The 26845-nt window shown below is 45.0% G+C and overlaps 1 protein-coding gene across 1 annotated transcript in view; it reads right to left on the bottom strand.

Moving 5' to 3' along the window:
* CSE1L (chromosome segregation 1 like) overlaps positions 1–26845 on the bottom strand; it is a 276453-nt gene that overhangs the window by 237638 nt on the left and 11970 nt on the right. The window contains exons 2-3 of the mRNA XM_086932619.1: positions 10913–11008; positions 10569–10711 (exon numbers count right to left, since the gene is read on the bottom strand). Of these exons, the coding sequence (XP_086788745.1) occupies positions 10569–10711; positions 10913–10997 (228 nt within the window). The 5' untranslated portion in view covers positions 10998–11008. The remainder of the gene's footprint in view (positions 1–10568; positions 10712–10912; positions 11009–26845) is intronic.

The following is a 26845-nucleotide window of genomic DNA, read 5'->3' as shown; positions in this document are numbered from 1 at the left end:
TTGTGTTTGAAATCGAAAAAAAGAACCATGCAGCAGGATTTTACTGATGGCCCAGAACAGCACGCTAGTTGTCGCACCCTGAACTTAGCATTTTGGATTACTGCCCGGCCTTCCAAGCTCTCTGTCCTGACACCCTTGAACTGAAGTGCCGGCCTGAGTCGCTCTGCCACAGGAGCTACCACAGACTAGAGAGTAACGGACCTCCGAATTTAAACAAGACAAGCCAGTGCAGCTAAAACGCACCTCTAGCCGACCCCTCAAACTCATCTGGCAATTTAAAGTAGGTTTTATTATAGCTACATTTATTGTGCTACATTTTTTTCTTTTTAATAAAGGTTCATGCTATTTGTAGACCTGTCCGAGCATTGTTGTGGCACCGCAAGTGAAGCCAATTGATTAATAACTATTTTAGTTTGGAGATTGTTAGTTGTGATAATGTGCTTAAATGAAATTATGGGGATTGTGACATCCATGAAACTTTGATGCCTGTGTTTAAAAATCAAATACACAGAGTGATTACTAGATATTTTATTCTGAATATGGTTTGTAGCAAAGTAACATTAAAGAAATAATAATTAAATACACATATTACTTGTTGCATCAGCAATAGCCACGAGGTACAAAAGGGCATCGCAGGTGGCCCAGCACACACACTGCCATCCCATTACGAGCTTAATGTTTAAGTTTCAATTCAGAGACTGTCTTTGTCAAAAAATATTAGTCACCTTGCAAAAATGCCTGGCAGTGACAGAGGATGTTTTTGTCCTGTCTGTCCTGCTTTGAATTATTCAGATACTGGATCTTACTACCACGTTTCTCGTATAGCCCTTGCCAAGTGTTCTTTCTTACTGTGTTACATTCCCGAGCCTACGGGCATCAGCCAGAGACCTGAAACAAAATTAATAAGACTCAGATGTAAAAATAATGAGTTCAATGGTGACTGCTATCATAGAATAGCAGTTAACTATGGTTCTGGTCTGTCAGGTGACATTAATTATGGTATGTTGTGGCTGTAGCCATTATTGTGGTACATTAACTTTACTGTCATTGTGTTGATGAACTTTGGTAGACCGTGCGTGGCTGGCAAATGGCAACATTGGACTATAGTAGAAATTATGGCATTTGGCAATTTTAATTGCAGTAGGTATGTGCTTAACCACCGTGTTGTTCTTGTTTGTGTGACATCGCTGAAGCTTCTGGAATATGCAGTTTTAATGCACACCAGGAAAGATGTACACATTTCTCATGTGGGTGCGCCTCTGCCTGCTCTCATGTTATCCCTATTTGGTTTTCTGTCTCCATCACTGAATCCACCATCCAATCCACCCTCTCTCTTCCCAACTCCCCACCTCCCTCCACACATCTTTTTAAGTTTGGGCTCAATTGATGCGCTTACACGTGAATAATACTTGGGTAGAACATTTCTGCCTCACCACTTTTAAATTCCACCAGCCGTTACTGATAGCTTGCCTCCAACCTCCTAGCCTTCCAGAAACTCATCAAGAGCAACTCAACAATCACTTAAGTAAAAGAATGATTCTCCATACTCACTCCTACCTTAAGCCTTTATGTACCTATCCGTGCATTATCTTGCTTTTATGCCTCTACTGCTTTATTGGGTCTCGGCTAGAAGCACGCGAAGCGCGTTCTCGCCAGAGAACCATAGTCGTCGGCTCAGCTGACAAAGAGTGGAGACAAGAGCTGGCCACACGCAGCATTGTCTATGGCAGAGGCTGATTCCGACACTCGCCTTCAGATTGGGTCGCGCGTGAGCTTGTAACGTAGATTGCTCACGCATGCGAACCCAATCCCAAGGCGCGCGTCAGAATCTTCCTCTGCCCCCCTCTTGCGCACACCGCAGGCACATGATAACCCCGCCCACCCCTACAGCAGAAGGCAGCAAGGTCTGGAATTGTAAATGCTGGTTATTCATGCGGTATTGATCTTTTCTCTGGGTTGTCACAGCCTCCACAGAGCAGCCGGAGCCAGCGCTGCTGGGTCGATAGATAGTGGGAGAAAGGAAAGGCAGCGGCGGGGATTACTGCCCGCCGGAGAGCCGGCGCGCGTCGGAAGAAATCACGCACATCCGAATTAGGACCTTTTATCTCCCTCCCTGCTATGTCTCCACCGCCTCTGCCGTGCGCACCGTGCCCTGGCCTCTGTGGCTCTCTCCTCGCCTCTCCCTCTCTCAGATTATCTTCCTTCGTCTCCTCTCTCCTCCGCCCTCTCTCTTTGAGTCTCTATCGAGCGGTTCCATCCTCTACAAAGGCTTCTCACATCCCCTCCCAACTCCCTGTCTTTTCTGGATGTCTCTCAGTGCCCAGGCTCAGCAGCCTCCTCTTTCCAGATCTCACTTTATATATCTCTGTGCACCTCGATCACAGCCTCTTCTGTTTTAGACTCCTCTTTGCTGTCTCTTTCTGCCTCACGGGCGCTCCTCTCTGCATTCCATCTTCTGACTCTTCCTTCCCTCTCTCAGGCTCTCTCATGCCCCTTCCTCCTCTCTGGGTCTCTCCCATAGTTCTTATTCCTCCCCCGTCTTGCACTTCCCCTGTTTCTTCTCCCCTGCTCTGTATATTCTTCCCTGCTTTTTTCTCCCTTTATGTCGCCTCTTCTCTTCCTCCCTCTATGAACTTTTCCTCCCCTGCGTCTTCCTATCTTTTTCTTTCTCTGCGTCTTCTCTGTGCATTTTCTCTTGTGTTTTTCTTCGGCGTATATTTTCTCCCCTGCTTCTTCCCCTGTGTCTTTTCTCCCTTGCTTCTTTCTCAGTGTATTTTTCCCTTGCGTCTTCCTCTGTGTATGTTCGCCCCCGCTTCTACCCCTGTGCCTTTTCTCCCCTGATTCTTTCTCTGTATATTTTTACCCCACGTCTTCCTTTTTGCATCTTCTTCTTTGCTTTTTCGTCTGTGTATTTTTCCCCGGCTTCCTCCCCTGTTTCTTTTGTCACCATTTTTCCCTACCTTCTCCACAGGCATTCCCCTGCATTTTCTTACTTATCTCTTCCATCTCCTCTGTATTTTCTTCCCAGCTTTTTTTCTGTGCATTTTCTACCCTTTTCTACCCTTTTTTCTTCTTTTGTGTCTTTTCTCCCCTTTCGTTCTCCCTTCTGTGGGGCTCTCCTCTTTTCCCCTGCCTCTCTCTCCCGGGCTCCCCCTTCCCCCGGCTCCCTCTCGCCTCTCAGCGGACAATAGCCGCTCCCATGGTGCCGCCAGCTGGTGAACCATCGGCCGTCATTATCCCGCCCTTCAATGGGCTGCGGGTCTGTGGTTGCTCGGAGCCGCCGACCCATCAATTCCAACACTTTCGCCGGCACACTTTACAGTTCACTGGATTTTAGGGGCCCAGATGTTTTTTTTTCTTTCTGTGAAGGCACGACAACAGGTTTGTAGTTTCAGCGCTATGTCTGCGCGTTTGTAGTTTAAAATCCGCCAACCTCGGCAGCCAAGGAAAGTCCGGGTTTTATGAATGACAGAAGTCACTTGGGAGGCGTTGCGATGTGGATTGAACTTGGGGTTCAGCTGTATGTGTGCTCTGACATTATGGCGGGAGCTCGCCTCTCTTGCCTTATTAAACATATATAGGCGGGTTAGTCTGTGCTCTTCTAAAGGCGCGCAGCTGGTCAGTAAGATTGGGGAGGGGGGTGCGAGCCTCAGATTTTCTAACAGTATAATGTTAAAATACATTATACCTCAAGCAGGGAGCAGGAAGGGGAGTAAGGGGCAGTGAACAAGGAGAGGAATGCGGATTGGTAGGGTTATTGTGAGTGAAATTGCATTTTCTTTGTAAAATAGCCAACATTAAGGAAGATTTTCGAAATCAAGAAATGGGATGTTATGTTATGTTATTATTTGATAAAGCGCAAACAGCTGCCCCAGCAAAGAGGGGTCCCGGCGCTAAAGAACCAAGGAGACTCAACGGAGGACAGAAGGAAAATAGCTGGGAGGCCTAAAGGGAAGGGAATAGGTGGGTTTTGACGGCTTTCCGGAAGGCAGACAGATTTTCTAATGAGCGGATGTTCACTGGCAGGGTGTTCCAAAGTTTGGCTCCCAGCACCCTGAAAGAACGTCCACCAGTGCAGGCTAGCTTTGTGCGGGGGACCGTCAGCAGATGTTGGCCTAGAGAGCGCAAGTTGCGCTGTGGCACATAAGGCGTGAGGAGTGGCCGGAGAAGTTCTGGGCGTCCAGTTTTAAGGATTTTAAAGATCATGATGAGTTTTAAACTGGATTCGAGATTCGATGGGTAGTGTGTGTGTGTTCGTTTTTTTTCTGTGTGTGTGTTAAAAAGTCCAGGTGAAATTTTACACCTTATTAAACCTTACTAAAAGCACCTGCAAGCAACTATTTACCATGAAGTACATTTATTGGGGTGGGGGATGGAACACCCCAAACACACCGCCCCTGCCCGTAACATGAAGCATGTCTTGGTTTGAGGTGGGCCTGGCCTGTTTCTGCTCTTCACATCGGCCTGCACTGTACAGCTCGCTAGGTGAAGGGTTGTGGGTGTTATAAATGTTTCAGAAATTGCAGGGTGGTGTCCCCCCCTTCCCCCCGTCATTCACTGCCACAGCTGCCAGTGGAAAAAGAGGACAGGGTGCAGCCATGGGCTGTAAGCTGGGGAAACATACATAGAGTTGGCACAAGGATTGCACCAGGTCTGCTGTGTCGATACCTAGCCTGGCGCTGCTCCTGGTTTTCAAGGCGCTAAATAACTAAATGTATGCAAAGCGTCCCCAACACATGTTCCCTCTATATCTGAGTATCGTTGAATGTTTAGAGTGTGGTAGGACCCCAACCCATCATCTCTGGAGGCCTCCCCTGAAATGCCCCACCGAGAGCCTGAGCGGGTCTCCATGCCTGCTGAATAGGGAAGAATGTGGCCTAGTGGCTCAAGCTGCCGTCTTTGGGAACTGGGGCCCAGGTTTGAATCCTAGCCTTGGTGCTAGACGCAACATTGTATGATTCTCTGCAAGTCACTTAATCTCCTTGTACCTAAATGTGTGTAAAATGTACTTGTGTAATCCCCACTTGATATACATGATCTACCTAGTATCCTGTAATGTATAGCGCTCCGTTGCTTCACAGCAAGACTCATACTACATATATATACGTATTCACATACATGCTCATCTTGAAGTAAACTCACAGGAGCGCCTGACATGCATTTTGTGGAACAGACAGTATCGTCTGAGCCTGGCAGCACTTGTTACACAAGTTTAAGCTATTGGCATTGTAAATGACAATGCCTTTTAGTTCAGTTTTAAAAACGAAAACAAAAACAAGCACTGGCGTTGCCAATAGGTCTCGCAGTAGGAAAGTTGGAGCTATTACATTTGCAAATAACAAAGCCCTTTATGTTTTTAAAATGAACAAAATTAAAAAGCATTGTTATTTGCAATTGTAATAGCTCCAACTTTCCTACTGCGAGACCTATTGGCAACGCCAGTGCTTGTTTTGTCTTATATATGTGTGCTTTTGTTATATCCGAAGCGGTGTTTCTGCTGCCCTGTGAAGTTGTCCACACGCAGCTATGTCTAAATTTGGTTGTCTGCAGCAATGAGCGTGCCCGACAGCGCTTTAAGACCCTTTAAAAGATATCCAGGCACAGTGCAGTGATTTTTTAATCTGCTCGACCCCGGCACGTGGTGAATCTGGCTGTCGGGATTTGCCGGGATGCCAGTCCAGTCTATGAAGCGTTTCCAGGAACCACGAGAGAGGAGGGAGATTCTGGAAGCTGAGGGCAAGCAGCAGAGAGCAGTCACCAGGAAGAGGCGTGAGGTGGGCCGAGGGGAGCATGGAGTGGAGGGGGTGAGAATACTGGGTAAGTTGAGGGCGAGAGAAGAGGAGCATGGGTCAACGGAGAGGAGTGAATGCGGGAGTCGGCTTGATAGAGGGCAGAAGGGGACTGAAGAGGATGAGAGGAAAACATGGGCAGAATGCAGGAAAAAGCGAGGTGTAGCAAGAGAGTGAGTTTGTTTAGGGGAAAAAAGGAAATAGGTTTGGCAGGACAGAGGAAAGTAAGACATTAAAAAAACAAGGCAGAGAAGGGGAGGGGGAGGAGAAATCCGACACGGCGGGCATGGGAGGGGGCCGAGCGGCAATGAGGGTGTGAAGCAGCAGGGGCCTGGGAATGAGCTGTTTGCAGCAGATGTGCTGCACGTCAGAGTATCAAGTCACTGGAGGTAAAATGTTGGTGGCAGTGCTTGGTGAGGGGCAGTGCTTTACTGCATTATTAGCATTCAATAAATTCAAACACAGGGAGAAAAAAAAAACGTATTGTTCTGACTCCTGAGCCTGGGACTCGAACCCTGGTCTGTGGCGGAAGCGAAGAGTTTTAACGACTAGACCATGCGTCGGAAACTGTGTAGGATTTATTGAGAGGATGTATAATACGATTTGTCGTGTTCAATTAACATGTTATGTGTGAGGCTTTTTGAGAGCACCTTTGGTAATCGGTTACGCGGAATTATGCAGGTTTTTTGCCTGCTGGATGGTGGAAACAGTTAGCGACAGAGTCCTCACAAGAAAATTGAGGGAATGGCAGCGACTCACACCTTTAATGAAATATTGTGTTTAGAATGATACTGACAGAATATAAGTCAACAATAAGAGAAACACAAGCACGATAATGTGTTATTATATCCCCTCCGGTTTTGAACCTTTTGTGGCATCAAAAAGAAGGTATTTGAGGCTTAAAAATGATTTGTATGCGTGAATCGAGCAGAGAAAGCATTGGTTGTCTCTCTGCTTCAGTGGCCGGCAATAAACCTTTTCTTACCACTCTGCCCGCGTTCAAATCTGCATTTATAATTGTGGGATTCCGACTGTACTGCGCACATCCAGGAAGAACGTCTTTTCAATCTCTTCAAAAGAAATGGACATTAGCATTATTGTAGGAAATTAGTAAACATTTGGGTGGTGATCATTAAAAATAATACTAATAATAATAAATTTCGCTTCAAAGTTTGAAATCCATTCCTTCCTTTTAGAGGCTTAGCCTGCCATGGACCCAGCTATTTTTTTTAATCATTTCAATGAAACGAAATATTATGGAAATATAACATTAAACTTTTGATAAGGCCCGTAAGTAAGTGCGACATGGCTTGGGGAGAAGGGTAGTTTGAAGATTGGAGGGTGTCTCTTTCCGTAACTGTTCTGTTCTCTTCCGGGGACCAGGTGGGGCCAATCAGGGGACACCACCCTTTCTGACGTCAGAACTGGCTCACCCTAGTCCCAGCCGCATCTTACATTTATGAGGCTTGTGATGCAGATTTATCACACAAAGTGTTCACAAAAGTAAAGAAAAAAAAGTAACTCGACACACCCGCTTTTACTTTTCATGACATAAAGAATGTATTTCCATTCGTTTGTAATGTGTGATGTTTGTACAAAACGTCCTGTTTAAATACATATCTCACCGTGCGCGAGAGTGCGAGATGGTTGCAAAAATAAAACGAATAATAAAAAAAAAAGCGGAGGGAGAAATGAAGGGAAAAAAATAAAAGGCTAATGGAAATTAAGGATATACATTAAAAAGCGTGGTATCCATTTGAAATCAGATGAAAGGTTTAGTGTCTGATAAATATTAGTCTTCAGGCGCATAGAGAAAGACCACACGAATGTTATTAATACCACACGAATGAAATCTGTAAAGATGAACAAACTGGTTGTCTGCAGCATTGAGCGTGCCCGACAGCGCTTTAAGACACTTTAAAAGATATCCAGGCACAGTGCAGTGATTTTTTAATCTGCTCGACCCCGGCACGTGGTGAATCTGGCTGTCGGGATTTGCCGGGATGCCAGTCCAGTCTATGAAGCGTTTCCAGGAACCACGAGAGAGGAGGGAGATTCTGGAAGCTGAGGGCAAGCAGCAGAGAGCAGTCACCAGGAAGAGGCGTGAGGTGGGCCGAGGGGAGCATGGAGTGGAGGGGGTGAGAATACTGGGTAAGTTGAGGGCGAGAGAGGAGGAGCATGGGTCAACGGAGAGGAGTGAATGCGGGAGTCTGCTTGATAGAGGGCAGAAGGGGACTGAAGAGGATGAGAAGAAAACATGGGCAGAATGCAGGAAAAAGCGAGGTGTAGCAAGAGAGTGAGTTTGTTTAGGTGAAAAAAGGAAATAGGTTTGGCAGGACAGAGGAGAGTAAGACATTAAAAAAACAAGGCAGAGAAGGGGAGGGGGGAGGAGAAATCCGACACGGCGGGCATAGGAGGGGGCCGAGTGGCAATGAGGGTGTGAAGCAGCAGGGGCCTGGGGGAAGCTGGCTGGGGAGGGGGAGGAGAAATGAACAGATGTCCGTGAGGTGTGGGAGGAGTGCCTGATGCCGGAAGGGGGCGGGAGAGCCTGGGAATGCGAGAGGCTGGGCTTGCATGCGATGCGCGTGCATGTTTGCTCACGTGATACACGTGAACTGCAAGAAAACCGCGGGGCTGAAAGCCCTTGGTTTGACTTGTGTTTTGCCGACATGAATTCTCGCTCCGCTCGATGCGCTTGTGCGCATCGATAGGTCGCGAGACCTAATAAAAAGGCATTGTCATTTGCAATGTTAATAGCTCAAACTCGCGTAAATGCGAGACCCATTGCATTGCAAATGCTTGTTTGTAATTTGTTACTATTGATTTCTGTGAATTGTTCCTAGGAGGCCAGGTCCAAGTAAATAAAAATACTGTCTCCAATACCAATGTTTATTGATTTCTATGCTAAGCTACCACAAAAAATGCATTCAGATGGCTAGGCAGACACGAGATGGATACCTACAGCACAGTCATGGAATGGATTTTCATTTTTAAACCACTTTTGCATCACACAATATGTAATCTTACATAACAGAGCAAGTTAAACATAATAAACACTATAAATACTATTAAGCGCTATTGATCAAATCTTTGTAAGACTCTCAGAAAGAATCTCAGTAATTGAATGGTTAGTACTAGTGTTTGGAGCTGGGACACTAGACAAGTCCTAAGTGGAAAACAGGCAAATGCTTCAATGTCTGAGGAAGAACTTACTGTATATAGTTACTTAATAATACAGATTAGCCCTGCTCTTCTGAAGAGATTTTATACCTGTACAATTTCTGGGCTCACATACTCCCTTTATCCCTTCCTTCCCAGAAAATACAAATTCATACTCTGATCTCAAGTCTGCTGTGGATATGAAAGCGAAAAAAACGCCGTTAGTAAAGCAGGAATCCAGTTTTATTTTAAACTATTAATCTTTTTCCCCACAGTTGCCGTTGCTGTCTTTGAGACAAAGGTTCAGCTTCCATCAAATCTAGCCATGGTAAGATTGCCTCAGACAAGCACAATAAGCTACAGGTTCTCCTTAAAGGTTTTGCTTAAGGTTTTCGCACAATGACTAACATTCACACTATTTGAAATCTCTTAAAGAAAACATTAGCTTCTTTTAAACCTCAAGACTGTTTGTAAGCCCTATTACTGAAGGCAAAGGGATTCAACCATTCATAGTGGTGGCTTAGGGACATATGGTGTTTTCAAACCAAATGCAAGATAACTGGAGCATGGTTTAATATGCAACCCACTCCAGTCATAAATGAGGGTTGCTTCCTGGAACTCCTGTAATGAATAAATAAATGTAGGTGAAAAAAATGCTTATGCTTTTGAAAAATAGTGGCCTGCACAGGGGCATACTGGTCAAACTTCATCCAATTTTCATGAAGGTGAGCAGTGTATATCTTTTACATCACTAAAGCTGGTAATATTAGGTCTGCCTATTAGATGAGCTGAGGCTACATTAAAGTCTCACTGAAGAAAACCATTTACAAGATAATGTTATAATAACTCTTGGAAAAGTTAGAACCTTTATACCTTGTGGAGGAAAATAATCACTACCCCAAGGAAGTGGTGACCCCCAAATTTAAAGTTTTCAAAAGCAAGCATCTACCTTCCCCTTTCCTTTGCACAAGATCAGCATTCAACCCATTATGAACTAGAGTATCCTGGATTAGCATCTGTAGCTTTTTAGACCTACTCAGTCTTCATTGCGTTTTCAAAGCTTGACTTTTCTTCACATTGAACATTAGTTTCCAGCTCTCTAAAAGGTTAAAATATTTTTCTTAATTGTACTATTCAAATAACTAACGTCAGATGATTGAATGTATTAGTCGCATGCAGCCAGAAATAACATAATAGTGAAGAATAAATAAAGATTATATAATGTTAAAGTATCACTAAAACATATTTTAACCAATATAAACTCAAAGTTGCAAAATACTCTAGGCAAGACCATGAGATATAAAGATCATATCAATGCACTCAGATTACAAGACACCCCACCACACTTACACGAGGCTCTGCAGCATGGGTATTCACAAACGTTCACTCAGGGGCCAAATTTACAGTGTGGTTTGTGTCCGAGGGCTGCACCGGTGGGGGCTGGGTCAGTGGGGGAGGTGGCGGGGCTAGAGCAACAATACAAATTGTGACCATGAGGTTGAACACAGGTCCCTGCAGCGGACGCCTTCATCCACCGAGCTACGAGACCCGGTATATCTATCCCCCCCCCCCTCCTCCTCTCAACTTCTCAGAGAAGGTTATTTATTTTCATTCACTTACAATCCTCCAGTTCCTTTTAACGTAGTTCTTGAATGTTACAGAAGAGCACACTTTGATGACATTATCTTGCGACTTCTCTAACAGCGTTAACAGTAACAATGGATAATTCTGGTTTCCTTCCACCGACTCAAGGAACTTCTCAGCTGTAAGCAAAGAAAAGGTTTATGTATAATAAAATAACCAAAAATAGCTTTCAGAACATTGAATAGAAATAAGGTTTCTGAGGTTCGGAAACCCATTTTTTAAAATGACAAAACCATTTATAAAAAATGGTTTAGGTTTTGCTCATTTTAGATATCACTCTTCAGTTTGTAAGAGGCTTTAATGCAGTCTTAGCAGTTTACCTGGCCGTCTAACTGCAGGATCAGGGTCCAAAGTCTTCTTCAAGTATTCTGTTAACGTCTGTAAATTTGAATCACTGATCTCCATGACTGCAAAACCTAAAATAAATTTACATTTGTAAACATCAATACAACCAAAGCATTGCTTCCAAACTCGAGCTGAACAGCTTCTGAAATAGTGTATATACTGAAGTAAAAAAGCTGCAGATCGTTAACTGACAATGTATTTCCACCCCCGTAATAGCACAATGCGTACGTTTTCATAAGAACTTGGGTTCAAAACATTTATTCCTTAATATTTTAGCTGGGGGAGACTGACTGCACAAACATGTTTCAGAAAAGATTCCAGCAACTTAATGTCACTCTGCGCATTTCGCTAACATATGTTAACCCTAAAAGCAGAACTCCCAATCTCTATGCTTTGGGTTTCATTTGCACTTGTTAACCTGCCCAATGAGGCCAACAATCATACCAAGAGGGCCTTTATATTTAGGAAAGAAAAAACTGCGCAGAATTTGTTCTGCACTATGGCTTGCGTTTTAAAACTTGAGCCTATTAACCAGTTTGTGCATGTTGAGACACATGAGGGATCATTTAGTAGACTGTAACAAGGACCAATACTCTTCAATCTGGTCTCATTACTACTGTAGCGGTGCTCGAGCAGCAAAATTATCCTCCATCTCCAAGTCCTCAAAACTCTCTGTGCAGGTATTTACCCCAACCATATTGGCTAAACTGCAGGAAAAGGGCTCCCTCTTCTGCAGCCACTCATGAAAGTGAGATACATTTTGGGTTCTCACTTTCACATCAGAGCACAACTCTGGTGTCTTAGAAGAGAAAACAAATTGTATATCCAGGGAATTTTGCATGACTGTTGAGCTGGACTGCAGCTCAGCTTTTATCCCCAAAAAACTGGAAAAATGTTTACTCCTCAAAAGGGGTGTTTATCTGGTAATCCTACACAAGAGCCCGAGTACAAAACCTGAATGACAAACCTGATGGAAATGGTAAAGTATTATTGAGATGACCTGCATGTTTCAAGCACAAAACTCTGTAGATATTTCGAGTTCAAACAAATAAATTGTTGGACCCCAAAAAGGAAAATGTTGACAAGTTCTTGCTTAATCAACACTTTCCCTATAATAAAGAGAACATCTTTTTTTCTATTCTATTTCCTGAAAATGGGGAAATGAAAAGGTACAGGTGATATAAATGCAGTGTACATATATGCAAGTTTAGTTTGTTTATTTATGATGGTGTAAGTAATTAGACTATAGTAATATTGTCAGTACTGGATTGAGTAACATACCAACCACTAAGTTCAGGTGATGGCCCTCCACAGGTTAAATAAAGGTCTGCCCATCCAATCCCATCCCCCTTCTGTTAACCAGCACAGCACCACTGACTTTCTTTATAGCATAGTTAGTTAACCCGTGCATAACATTTACATGAGGATAATAGTGCACGTGGGAGTCTGTGCACAATGCCATGCTACTCTTGAAACAAATCTTCATCACTAGTCCTATAAGGTGTGTGGGAAACAAGCTAGCAAAATCAACAAGTAATGAAGTATCAAATTACCTTCAGAGCCCATTTGTACCCCTCACTTTAATGGGAATGGGCTTGTACTTGTTAGAGTGAAGGTACATACATACCTTCCTTGTAAGTATTATATGTGGCTATACATGTACAAACATGCCCCTCTCATCCGCATGTCATTAATGTCTCCTTGCTCATCAGTTATTGAAAAACAACTGTTACAAGCAACTTAAGCTTACAACTAAAAATAAGACATGTATTGTTTGTGAAAAATGAAACAAAGTGCGACGTGGAACACAAATGCAGTTTTATATTTAGGTTTGTAATCATGTTCAGTTTTTATTAGCAGTCTGAATCAACCACCTAACTGCGTAAGAACTAGCCAAATTATCAAATAAAACACGAACTTGAAAAAATTCTCAAGGAGGGTGCCCATGCTACTAAAAACTATAGCAACATATGGTTGGATATGAAAATGTAGGAAAATTAGATTCAAGATCATAAAATTAATGATAGTGGAGTATTAAAAAGTGGCAAACTGCTTAGATAGATCAAACTGCTATAAAGAGGTCCATGAGCTTATACTTAAGCTACCAGAGCAGTAACGATGGCCCGAGTGTGGGGAAGTATTCTTCTTCCCCTTTCATAAACACCAACTAGGATGGACTCTTAAAAAGCATTAACTTTTGGAATACCCGCCCTTTCACAAGTACATGTAAGGTGAGAGCTAGGCAAGGCAAACCTTTGACCCCAAGCCAGGCAGACTATAAACCAAACAAAAGTGCAAGCGGGAAATTGTTTGGAGTAGGGCAAACAGAAAGTGCTGATAAAGTGGTTAGGGTTGCCCCTAGGAACATTTACCCCATTGGTTTGGGATGAGCCAGGAGTTACCCCCCCACCCACTAATTAGCTTGTGCCACCCATAAATGTGGCACCCCATGGTATCGTCCTCAGAACACTTTCTGGACCTGTGGAAGACAAAAGGTATGCATCTGCTGTTTGAGATCCTGAAGGGCTGGACTTGCTCTCACTCCAAGTCTAAGTTGGCTGGCCTCTTGTGTGGCTACAGGGACCCAAAAAGCTGCAAGAGGCCGTTTTCTTGAAGTGCCAAACTGAATAGATACAACTGGACCTGCCCTTGACCCTGCTAGTGGCCTCTGCCGAGTGAATCCTGCCCAACTTAGTGCTGTCCCTTCGCTCCATGGACATTCGGCAGAGGCTAACTGGGATTCGCTTACAATCTGTGAAAAGCTACGGGTATTAGAAAAATTCTGGTTTAAAGCCATGGGAGGACAGAAACTCAACTACCCAAGCCGATCCAGCTATAAAACAACTTTGCTGAGCTGAAGAAACATGGTTTCCACGCTTTAGCTTCACTGCGGCAGTAAATGTTTCAGTAGGCTCTCAAAGCTAAGATATCCACCATTTGCTTCAGAGGGGCCTTATGCAACGACTACAAGAGATTTTCCTTGGGATACAGCCTACAACTTTGCTCTGTGCGAGGATTTCAACCGCCATCTCCAGCGGCACCAGGACAGTCTGGTGCAGTGATACAAGACAGCGTTGGTTGTCCAATGTTTAGTCAATGGGGATCGGTCTTTGTAAAAAAAAAAAAGAAAGGAAAAAAAAAAAAGAAGAAGGTTGCAGGTTTGGACTGGGAGGCCAGTCGGGTTAAACCAACCAGCGGGTTCAAGTCTTGTGATGCTACGAGACGTGGGGACACCGGTGGACCTCTTCTCCTCAGTCCGGGCGGAAGAGGGTCTTTGATTTTCTTTATTTATTTTATTTTTATTTATAAAGTTTTATATAGCGCTGGCTAGACCCGGAGGTATCAGAGCGCTTTACATGGGCATCAGATTATAGTTACAGGTTACATCATTGCAAAGGTTACACAGTTCTTAGAGCATGGCAACAAAGTTACATGTAAGGTCGAGATAAACAATAAGCACAAATACGTAAGGGGAAAAGCAGGCAAGGTGAGAGATTCAGGGGAGGGGGGGTTGGAGCACGGGAAATAGAAAGATAATGAGGGCGGGAAAGGGGAGGGGCGGGTGAGAGGGACCTGTCCACACAGGCTGCTTCAGGGAGTTCAAGTGGGCTGAAACTAAAGTGGGCTTCGTCGCTTGGGCACCACGCTGACACAGTTGGCCAACTTCGAATCGGACTGGGAGCACGGTGCAGTGGTGCTTGGTGGCATCGGGTTTTGGCAGGTCCAAAGTTCTCGTGGTTCTTGTTGGGGTGCCTGCAGGGAGTCCCTGGGTCTTTGTTGAAGGTAGAAGTCCTCCCAGGCTTTGGAGGCTCTACACTACAGCTTGCAGGACAAGACTACTCTGGTGTAATTCGATGGGGAACAGCAGACAGGCCAGCAGGGCTGGAGCCAAGTCTGTTGCTCTTCTTCAGTCTTCTGCGGCTCTTCTGTGTCCTTCTTTATAGGTCAGCAGACTGCTTTTGTGGTGCCAGGGGTTCTCCTAAATACTGAATTTAGGGGTGTTAGGGGAGTGTAGGGTAGTAGCCAATGGGCTACGTACCCCAGGGATCACTATGCCCCCTATAGGACTACTTCCTGGGGGAATTGGCCATAAGCCTGTGCCAGAGTTCCTTGGTTTGCCATCACCAATATGGCTAACTTTGAAATGTTGCCTCCACTTAAGGTAGCCCACCTTAGAGGTGGTATTAGCCGGAGGATGGACACGCCCGACTAAATAATTTCCCCGTCTGTCCAGGTGCCAAAGAGCTCTGGACAAAGGGGTGAGGAGACGACAGAATGTGGTTGGCTTCCCTGCCTCTGAGGTGTAAACAACCTGTGCCCGAGCAGGCTCTGTTTCTGACCCCCTGAGAGCAAAGGCCCTCTCGTCTGGCGTGATGGGGGTATCGGAAACTTGCCTCTGGTGGCAGGCTGGCGAAACCCAGTCAGTGCGAACACCAGTAGCTCGTAGGCTTTCAGAGGGCACCTTAGGGCATGTATTAATATGTGATGTTGGGTACCAAACACCCTTATTTCCAGTGGTCTTCATATAGCTGGGGAACTACTTTTCACCAGTGTCCAGCACATGCACTAAAAATGGCTTCTCTGTTCACTTGTACTGGCAGCAATAGAGCGGACCAGCACAGGGACATATCTGCTCATGCAGATATAGTCTGCCACGTAATTTATTGCACACTGCACTAAGGCTGTAAGACCTGCTGTAGGGGCGACTTACCTATATTGCATGCAGTGTCTGTGGGCATGGTATACAAGGATGTGCTCCATGTCGTGTTTTCTCTTTCGCCTGCGCCAAGACACACAGCCTGCAGAGGCAGTCTATGTGTTTGGAGAGGGGTCCTTTAGGGTGGCACAATTTGGGCTGCAGGCTTTAAGAAACCTCTTTAGACTCATTTGTATTGCATTGTATTGTATGGCATATTTGTATAGCGCTAAACTGTCACCCATAGGGTATCCTGGCGCTTGACTTGGTCAGCCAGACGCAACTTTATACTGCCTTAAAACTTTACACCAACCTGGGAAAAAGGTGTGTTTTTAATCCTTTATTAAAGGAGGAAAAGTCCTCCTTACTTCTTAAGGGCAAGGGTAAAGCATTCCACAACTTGGCTGCAGTGTCCGCATCCTCAGAATTTTAGGGATTACCACCAAACAGGCAGAAGAGGAACGGAGAGATCTAGTAGGGACATACCAAGAGAACATTGTCTGCAGCGAGGATTAGTCCCTGGTCATAAAGGGCCCTGCAGACAAGACATTTTGCTTTAAAATCAATACGCTGGGCGATTGGCAGCCAGTTGAGATCCATGAGCGCCAAGGAAGATGAGTCAAGACGCCGTCTGGAAAGAGCCAACTTAGCAGCCATATTCTGCACACGCTGCAATTTACCCACTAGGGCAGCAGGCGCGCCCGGAAGTAGCGCGTTGCAGTAATCAAGCCTGCTTAAGATGATACTACGCACTACCTCTGGGCGGGCATGAGCCGGAAGGAAAGATAGAAACTTCTGCAGTGTTCGGAGCACCTAGACACCAAAGGTAACACTCACTAGGGACCTACAGGGAGGTGCTAATAGGTTTTGCCTATTGGGGTACAATTGCACAGTTTTGGGAAAGAGATCCACACTGGAGACCTGGTTAGCAGGAACCCAGTGCACTTCCAGTCGAAATCACATCAAATATCAGGCAAAAAGTAGGGGCGACAGTGTCAGAAAGAGGCACTTTCATACATGGTGGACTACCATCCCCCCCAACTAATAATTAACTAACTTACATTAAGCATATCTGTATTGTTAGAAATGGGGGGTCTCTAGTTGGCAAGGGCTTGCACCTTTGTCTAAGTAGGGACTCTTCTTCCTAGTCAGGTTAAGAGAGTTACACTCCTAAAATAACCCCTGCTTACCCCCTTGGTAACTTGGCACGAGCAGTCGGGCTTATCTTCGGGGCAGTGTGTAAAGCATTTGCAAATAACCAACAGCAATACAGTGTAAGCACTACAAAAGGACAACACACCAGTTTAGAAAAATATCCAATACTTTTATATACTTAAAACAAGACCAAATACGATAAAAATCCGTAATACAGTACTTTAAAAATAGTTAATTCGCAAGAGGTCTTCAAATTGCAAAAATACGTTGAACAAAGTTGTACAAGTCGGTAGCTCGGTCCGAGCCTACCATGATGCTGAAAACAACGGTCTCGCAGTTCCAGCTGACCTCGTCTGTACTGGCCAGCAACAGCGTGAACAGACTTGTTAACAGTACCTTTCTTAGTGCGGCTCACACAGATGTGCGAGTCGGTCTCGGCATCCGTCGCGGTTGGAATGCAAAGTGGAAGCGGTGCACGGTGCGGTGTCCTCTCGATGCGGTGCGAGCAGCAGCTCGGTGACTATCGTGCAGACGGCGTCGGTGAGACCAAGGCTTGCCGTACAGGGCACGACTGTAGTCAATGCGGTGCTAGAAGGATGCAATGCAAACGACAGATCCGGTTGGCAGAAATTGGCACTAGCCAAGCTGGGCGTGACGAGGCGGTCACAGGTGTCGAACCAGAGGCGTCCGTGTCGGTGAGACCAGGCCAGCGAAGTGAAGCGAGGCAGTGAGGGCTGTGGCTCCTCTCAATGCAGTGCAGGCAGCAGCTCAGTGACTATCGTGCAGACGGCGTCGGTGAGACCAAGGCTTGCCGTACAGGGCGAGACGTGTGGCCTGCGGTGCCTTCACGACACAAGGGCAGCGACTGAGTCTGTCGCGGTTCCCTCTTCTCAGGGGTAACTGAAACAGAGGTTTAAGGAGGGGTACCCAGAGGTGGGTGAAGTCTTTGCAGTCCGAGACTTCTTAATAGGAGGCCAGCTCGGTTTCAGGCCCTTGGAGATAAACAGCAGGTTGATTAAAGCACAGTCCAGTCCTTTCCCTGTCAAAGACAGAAGCAACCACTGCAGGCCAACCCCTCAACACGCAGCATAGGGGCAGTACTGCTCCTCCAGCTTTCCTGGTCCTTCGCCCTGGCAGGTTCCTTATTACAGAAATAATCTAAAGTGCTGGGGTCTGGGCCCCCATATTTATACCATCAAATCATTTGTCCTCTGCAGGCAGAGGGGCCAGGACCTAGTTCAAACCACTTTTGAGTGCATCCTGCCAGTGGGCACCTTCTTCCTTTGTCGGTGTGGGCCAGGGTCCTCAGACGCAATAAAGGAGGTGGAGCCAGCATTGTTGAAGGCAGGCACAGTCCTATTCAGGCCCAGGTGCTACTCCTTCCACCTATGTGCAGATAGGTCTATTCAGCCCTGTGCTGACTCACCCTGAATCCTGGAGTATCCCCCAGTCCCTGTCATTCACAAACCAGACAGACAATACACAAGCTAGCAGAGGCAGGCTGGATGGTTAGGTCATAAAATTCCCACAGTCTAAAAATTGTATTTTCAAACAGAATGTTAAAACCAACTTCACTAAAAGATGTCTTTTATCATTCTGAGTTCAGGCATACTAAACTCGAAATTCTACCATGTTCCCTGAGTCAGTTAGGATTATAGGATGTTATAATCAAACTGCCCACTCTGGCCTATGGGGAACAGGTAGCCTTGCAATAGTGAAACAGGAAATAGGCTGTAATTCAGGACATGCCACACACACCAGGGCATGTCCTACCTTTCACATACAATGCACCCTGCCCATGGGGGTACCTTAGGCCTACTTTAGGGGCAACTCACAAGTAGAAAAGCTAAGGGTTAGGGACTTGGCAAGGACATGGCAGCCCCAGGCTGCACACAGGCTCTGCAATGGCAGGCTAGAGTTACACTTTACGGGCTGTCTGCGTGGATGGCACAATCAAGGGCTGCAGCCCACCAACAGCATTTGATTTATAGGCCCTGGCACTCGGGACTGACACAAATCAAATAGGCCAATCATGGAAACACCAATCCATAACACAGTTTACACAGAGAGCATATGCACTTTAGCACTGATTAGCAATGGTAAAGTGCCCCGAGTCCTAAAACCAACACAAACAGGTCAGGGAAAACTAGGAGGAAAAAGCAAAAAAGTTGGGGATAACCCTGCAAAAAGGGTCTTTTCCAACATGTATGATAGAGTAGAAAAAGGAAAAAAAAAACAGTTGTGGTTAGTAAACTATGAAAACATGACACAAGGAGAAACAGTTCAAAACATTTGTGCTTACAACAACTAGGTGATTGTAGTGGTAAAAATACGGAGGTTCATGTATACCTGTCTGAAGGTCAGTCATGGGGTCAAATTAAAAGCCAAAGTGAAAAAAAAAAAAGAAAACCCCTAAAGCTCATTGCAATAGTATTTCTCCATGTACTAATACAATATAAAAAATGTAGAGTACAAGATTGAAACAGGAGTAGTTCTTAATATTATTTATTAAAGGAAAACAGGATTGTTTAAAAAAAGGATTTATATGTTTCATTGTAATTTTATTTGAATAGGCAGATTGCCCCAGTTGGGGCCATTTACTTCTAAGCACTGCATTTAGATTTAATCAAGCAAAATTCATATCTTGACTTGTGTATGTTGGCTATTCGTTGTTTTGTTCTTCTCAATATTGGGTATTTTTCTTAAGTGGTGTGGAGTGCTTTTGTGGCATTTTCACTGTGTTACTGTGGGTGTGCGCACACATTTTGCTGATTGCCTCTTTAGTTTAGCCTAAATGCTCTGTGACAAGCTACCAGAGGGTGAGCCCTGGTAAAAGTTGACCGTTTACTACACTTACCCCGACTAGGATTGCACTTTCCGCTAGGACAGGGAGCAAACCTCTCCCAACCAGAACCCCCATTTCTAACAGAGTGCTTAACGAAAAAGAAAAAAGTAGTTCCTAAACGTGAGCAGCGGAAGGTTACAATCCAGCAAATGGTAAAATGGATGTGTGCTCCACTGTAAGAACAAACCATTGAAGGAAGGATGCAAACAAGTGAGTGATGGCAAACAAAGGAAGCAGCGGTCGCTTTCAAAACTGCATGTTCTTGGTATAGCTAACAAAAAGTCCTATGCATTCAAACAGCCGAGGTATAAAAACAATCACCTGTCCAGTTTTTTTGCAAACACCTGCAAGAAAAAATACCCTTTGCTGGAAGGAGAGGGGGAACCCCATTAAAATGCAGTGTGGGTATTTGCTACAGAGAGCAGCACACAAAGGAGAAACCAATAAAAACAATGCACTTTCATGGGGTGCTAAATCAAAAAAAATTATCACAACATAAAAGTCCTCTAATTAAAGAAGGGTAAAGAAGATATGTTCTGGGGGACAGACTGATAAAAAGAGTAAGGAAAGCCATGGAATAAAAAAATATGCAAATGAGCGCCATCATAAAACAAACCAATGGAAAGCAATGGGCAGGCATAAAGCCCACTGTAAGCATTTGGTATTGCCCACAAGAGATTTTTCAACAACAACTAACTGTAAGGTAGGTTTAACAAGGCTTCTCTACAGAGTGTCTGATATTTGAAAAGTAAATAGGTGCAATTTGTTAGTCTGCAAATGTACCAGGTGCTGGTTAACCAGCATAGGCTTTGCGCTAAACACCACTCAAAATGTCCTTAATGTTTTCAATATGAAGAGAGTCCCACAACAGGAAAGCTGGATCAACTAAGATAAATGTTGAAGGATTCCCTAGTTCCTGGAGCAGCTAGGTAGACAATGGGTTGCTCCAGCAAGGCTGCATGGTCATCTCCTTCAACCAAGGGAACCAAACCCTGGAAGGCCAGAATGGTACCACCTTTACGAACTGCCCTCTCCCTCTTGATTTTCAACAACACGTGGAATTAACTGAATTGGTAGAAATGAATAAAGAAGATGAGGAGGCCAGGGCATCCAACCAAGGTCCCTGGAGCAGAGAAAAATGTGCCAACTTGGTTGTTCCTAGAGGAAACAAACAAGTCCAGAAGAGGGATCCAAACTGGTCATCAAATCTGAGAGCATGCCCCTGGTGTTACGTACCGGTTTCCAGATGACAGAAAGACCCTGCTCAAATGGTCAGCCTCGGCATGGGCCTTCCCTTTGATATGAGTGTCTTCAGGGACAACAGACGTCTTTCTGCTCACAACCCTTCCTCATAGCAAACAGTTTGCGGGACAGATTTGAACTGCCCTGTCTGTTCACATAAGGCATTGCAGTTCTGTTTCTGGTCAATATCAACACATTCGGGAGAAACAACAATGCTTGAGACCCTAACAGCACGTTGAAAATAGCAGTCAACTTCCTAGAATGGGTCCTTTCTGTTTACCATCGGTTTTGAAGGGACGGAGAAGAGCATGTTGCTACGCAGCCTAGGAGGCTGGCATTGGTAGTTATGATCACTGCTGGGTCTTGTTGCAGTGCAAAACCCTATTCCAGAGATGCTGGAATTAACCACCACAGCCAGGTTGATCGGATTTGGAAGGTAACCAGAATCATCTTTTTTAGACGCATCTATGCCAGATTTCAGTATTTCACCAGGTGCATCACCACTGGTTTGGGATGTAACAGATTCCCATGGAACCAGCAGACACAATGCCACGTGACACTGTACTTGAAACCAAAGCCTCGCTGATACAGACACTGTGCCCAATAGTTTCTGTACCACCTCTCAAAGTCCTTCCAGCAACTACACCATTCCCAAGTCAGTGCTGAACCGGGTACCTATCTATTCCGGGAAGGCGTACTCCGGCATTTAAGAGGATTACTTAATAAGCTATACATCTTTAGAGAGTGTTCAACAGCCTGCCAAGCTTCCAAAGCTGCTTTCCTTGAGCCTGCCTGGGAGAAGCCAGTCGTCTTGGCAAGGATATATTTTCCATCCGTCCAGATGAAGTGAAGCCACTAAGCATGCCACCATTTGGGTGAAGACTCTCAGGTCTGAGCATATCCCAAAAGGAATCCTTGACACTGGAAATTATGCTCCGCCCCTCCCCCCCCCCCCTTTCTCCCGCCCTTGTCAGACAAAAGTGGAAAAACTTCTGATGGCATCTGTCAACATGGATAGAAATCCACTGTGATTAAGAAGTCTTCCTTCAAAACAGTACTATAATCGGGAGGGTTTCCATCTTCAAAGGGAGCCTGGAAATGGCCTTGTTGACCCCGAGATCAATGATGATTCTGAATTTCCCTGAAGGCATTGGGATCAAAAACACAATAGAATAGCACAATTGGCCTTCCTCCTCTGTAGAGACAGGCAATATCACATCCTTCTTCAACTGAGTTTGAACAGCATCCCTCCCACATAGACGTTCTCCAGGTGAGGTACAGAAGGCAAGGCCTAATAGTCCACATTGATCGAGGCGGAGCTGAAAAGTCTCTCTTGTACCCATTTCATTACATAAGCATCGGATATGTACATATTCCACAACAGTATGAAATGTGAAAATCAACCTTCTACCATTAAAGACCGGCCCTAAGCAGTCAGGAACACTCCTATTTATTTGGGGAGAGAAGCTTAGACTTGGTATCAAACAGAGTTTTGTAGTTCCGGTGTCTGTGCCTTCTAAAAATAATACTGAAAACTGCTGTTGAGACTTTCCTGAAGTCTGGAGAAGAAGGAAATTTCCAAGATAACTGAAAATTCTTATATGTAGCTTGGATAGGTCTAAAATAAGAGGAATGCTTAGTCTCCTTAAAAAATAGATGGTGAAGTTTCTCCTCCATCTCAAGTCCAAAATAGATGAGCACCTGCAAAAGGAATACGTAGAGCAGCTTCCTTCTGTGTAGTCCATTTCCCATTACCTTAAAAAAGAGATTGCTCCTGGCAGCCACAAAACCCTTCCGCCAAGGCTAAAGCAGGGATTTCAAAAGAAGTATAGTTCAACAATAAAAACAGGCGCGAAAAAAAAAAAGGGTGCAGTGTTGGGACCAGCAAGGTCCGAGGGACTCACCATGAGCAGGAGAGTAGGCCCAGAGCAAGCAGGGGAGCCCACTGAAGCAAAATAAGATCCTCGAGAGGACCCACAGGCCGAAGGCACAGTAGTCACAAGAGGACCTCTAGTGGATCACCAATGATGCAGGTCCACAGTGCATAGGATGATGCGTCAAAGATCTTGGCAAGAAGAGATGGTAAAGGTTGGAGCTTCTTGTAATTCGAACATCTCTGGAGGACAGAGTCAAAAAGCCTTGGCAGCGGGAAGGCTAAGCAGACCACAGGGGTTCTGTTCCAGAGGTTCCGACGAGGGATACCGGCGTCAAACTTACTGAGAAGACAGTGCAGGCCTCGAGGGAGTAGCAGGACCACCACCCATGTTGCTGAGTCTTTCGAAGTCCATATGACGTCAGGAGCAGCAGACCGGTTAGCTTTGTTGCGTGCCTGCAGATGCAGGGGAGTGACTCCTTCACTCCAGGGGAGATTACTTATGTGTCTTTGATGCCCACCGGCCTGGTGAAGAACCTGGATGAAACACAGGCACAGACGACACAGAAGACTGGCAGGACGACTAGATCAGGAGCAGCAGGAGTCTTCCTTGATGCAGTCTCGGTTCCAGGCGAAGTCTAACAAAGTCCAAGGTGTCCAGACGGTTGAAATGGTTTCGGATTTGAATCTTTTCCCACAACGAATCCTAAGAGTCAACCACAGGTAAGCCCTTAAGTACCCTAGGGAAAGGGTTGGGACGATTCAAGATTTCCTATGAGAGGAGGGTTTAGACATAGGGGAGGATACTCCCATGTCCATTGTCCAATTCAGCATCAGAGCAGGAGCCAACAGCTCCCTCAACTGGCTCAAACTGGAGTATGCAACGAGGGCACCAAATTTACCCTTTAAAGCGGTCTGGTGGTGCTGGCAACCGCCCCCACACCAGCCCAATACACTAAGAAGTCCGGCCAGGGAAGTGCTCACACCTTCCTGGGACAGAATAACTATTGTTCTACCTTCCCCTGCTCGAGCTCAGCTCTGCAACAGGAAAGCCAGTCAGTCAGGTAATCTTTATTTCGGTCATAGACTATAAAAGATAATGAAATTAAAATTAAAAACTTATATAGCGCGTACCTACCCGGAGGCCTCGCAGCGCTTTAGCCAGGACCGTTCTGACAACAGGATAGGGCGCTAATAAGCTTTTGCAAACAGGTGACTTTTTAGTTGTCTCCTGAAAGTCAGCAGGATACATACAATCAATAGCCTTACTAATATTTACAACTTCTTAAAAATAGGAGCACAATCCAGTTGTCATTCAATAGATAAAAATATTAAATGTTTTAAGAAATATAAAAAGATTAAAGGAGGACACAGGTTTGCAATTCTTGGTCAGTTTCTGGGGGATGAACATATAAAAAAAAATATAAAAAGCATCTTCTCCTGCGCCACATAGCATTGATGAAGGGCGAAACAGAATACAAGAGGAGTAGAGGTGTTACACTTAAGTATTCCGAGAGCCTCATTATGATATCTAAACCCCAGATTTCTGCAAAGTTGGACAAGCCAACGTTGCCGTAGGGATTTATACTTTGGTCAGAAGAAGAAATCATGGGACTCCGTCTCTTCTTTGGCCCCACAAGCCAGACTTTCTACTGACTTGTTGGACAACCATTTATAGGAGAAGACCCTAAGCGGGAGTGTGCCATATCTAAATTGCAAATAAAGTTCTCGCTGCACTGGGTAGGACCTCGTCTAAGAACGGATCCACTTTATATTAGTCTTTTATATAAAAAAAACTGTTGGGTAAGTGAACCCAGGCCAGATTTACTAAGGGTATCCGTGATTCTATTCATGCGATACAAATTGACCAAATCAGCACGCGACAACTCAGCACAGGCTACTGCAGGATTAGACCAAAGACCTGGTAAACTCATTCTCATACTTTCTTTTTTTTATAAAAACAAACCAGGGCAGTTTCTCAGTCCCAGGGAGGCCCAATAACTCTTCAGTTTCAGATCTAAAATGCATCAGCTCAGGGGTTACCCAAAGTCTGCGCCAATAGGTTAAGGGCCACTTCTTCTATTGGTCTAATACCCATGTCCATTCACAAGGGGATAAGAGGGGTACTAGTTGGAAGAGCCAGCAGTGATCTTAAAAATAGATTTTCAGTCTTACTGATACCTTCTACCGGACGATGACCCCACAGTTCCGCCCCATATAGAATTGCTCCCCATGCTTGTGCTTTATATATTTCTATGATGGAAGCAACTGGCTTAGAGGTGGATTCCCTGTGAAGTTTTAAAATACCACCTGTGGTCTGAGCAAGTCTAAGTTTATCCTTAGCAGGTTGTGGGCCCCAATCCCTTCTAACGGTAAGGGTGATACCCAAGTATTTAAAAACAGTTACCCTGTCCAAAGCGATGCCATTCAGGGAGGGATTAGCATATCTGGTCTTTGGTGGATTGCAGACCATAAACTTAGTCTTTTGTGTGTTAATCTCCAACCCCCTTTTATGACAAAAATTGGCAAAGCTGTCTAGTGCACGTTGGATTCCCATTGGCGATTTTGACAATAGGAGAGTATCGTCTGCAAACATTAATGCCACCACCTATTTGTTTTTTGGTTTTGGGGCATCTATGTCCTTGACCCCCTTGAGGTGGGCAATCAGTGCATTGACGAAGAGACAGAATAGGGTGGGTGCCAACACACACCCCTGTCTTACTCCTCTATTGACTGGGAATTTAGATGTTAAGCCTCCCCATTTACCACTCCTAACTTGGGCAAAATTATCCGAATGAAGTCTCCTAATGATAAGAGGATATGCTGGCATCCCCATATCCTCCAAAACTGCCCAAAGTATTTGACGGGGACCAAGTCGACGGCCGTTTTAAGGTCAACAAAAATTAGGTAGAGGCTGCCATCCTCTACTCTGACAGTTTTCCAATACAAAAGTTGGAGCCTTATTAACTGGTCGACCGTGGATGTCTTTTCCCTAAAACTGTCCTGATAGGGGCTCAGGATCTGCTGTTCCTCCATCCAGATCTGGAGCCGATCGACAATGATACGTGCAAATAGTTTTTGACTTACATCAATCAGGCTGATCGGACGATTAGTGGGGATCCTTTCATGAACACTGGTATAATCTCAGCACCCACCCAGGTATCAGGTAATTTAGAACTGTGAAGTATAGCGTTTAACAGCAAACAGAGATATGGCACCCATATCTCAGTTTGGTCCTTGTAAAGATCTCCAGGGATTTTATCGAGGCCAGGCGCCTTACCTACTGGGAGCCTTTTTAAAGCAAGTTCTACCTCCATCAATGTTACTTTAGTATCTAATTTTTCATTGTTGGTATAAACTAAGGGAGGATCATCAGGAAAGCCATTTGACGCCTCATCGGTATACTGCGACAATGGCTGTGGTGAGGGATCATAAAAGGGATTAACTTCTACCGGAGGGGCATACAGCATCTGATAGTGTTCAACCCATCTATCCGGTGCGATATTTGGATCAGCCTTTTAGCCATCCCTACTGCCAGATCGCACTATTGTCCAAAATTCCCTCAGATCTCTACTCCCCAGGGCTTTTTTATGGCTTCCCATTTGCTATTTTCCCGGTTCTGTTTCGCATCAGTTAGCACTTTCTTGTACTCTAACCTCCTGCATTTTATTAGTGGTCTGTTCAGGGTTTTAATTGAGTCCAGGAGTGCCCTCTTGTCTTTCTTGCAGTTGGAATCTAACCATGTAGAGGCCTTCCTATACTTCCTGGGTTTAGCCATTGGTGGATTTAATAATTTAGCGAGGGCAGTCGCTAGACCGGTGTGTATATTGTAAATTTGATTAAAGAATACTTCCTGTTCATGGTCTATATGACCACTTAGTTCAAAGAAGGCCTGATTGACAACTTGGTAAAGGGAACACATTTTATCTGGTGACTTTTTCACTGTTGGCCATTTAAGCCTTCTTCTGTTTTAAAGTAGGGGTGTCCCTCGGTTATCCACTCTATCCCCTTATTTAAACCCATCTCAGGAAGGCTTATGTCAAGTACCAAAGCATTATGATCACTATCGTGACGTGGGAGAACCACAAAGTCAATGA

This window comes from Lissotriton vulgaris, chromosome 7 (genome assembly GCF_964263255.1).
Source record: "Lissotriton vulgaris chromosome 7, aLisVul1.2, whole genome shotgun sequence".
NCBI classification, from domain to species: Eukaryota; Metazoa; Chordata; class Amphibia; order Caudata; family Salamandridae; genus Lissotriton; species Lissotriton vulgaris.
This window is presented reverse-complemented; position numbering and strand designations above follow the sequence as displayed.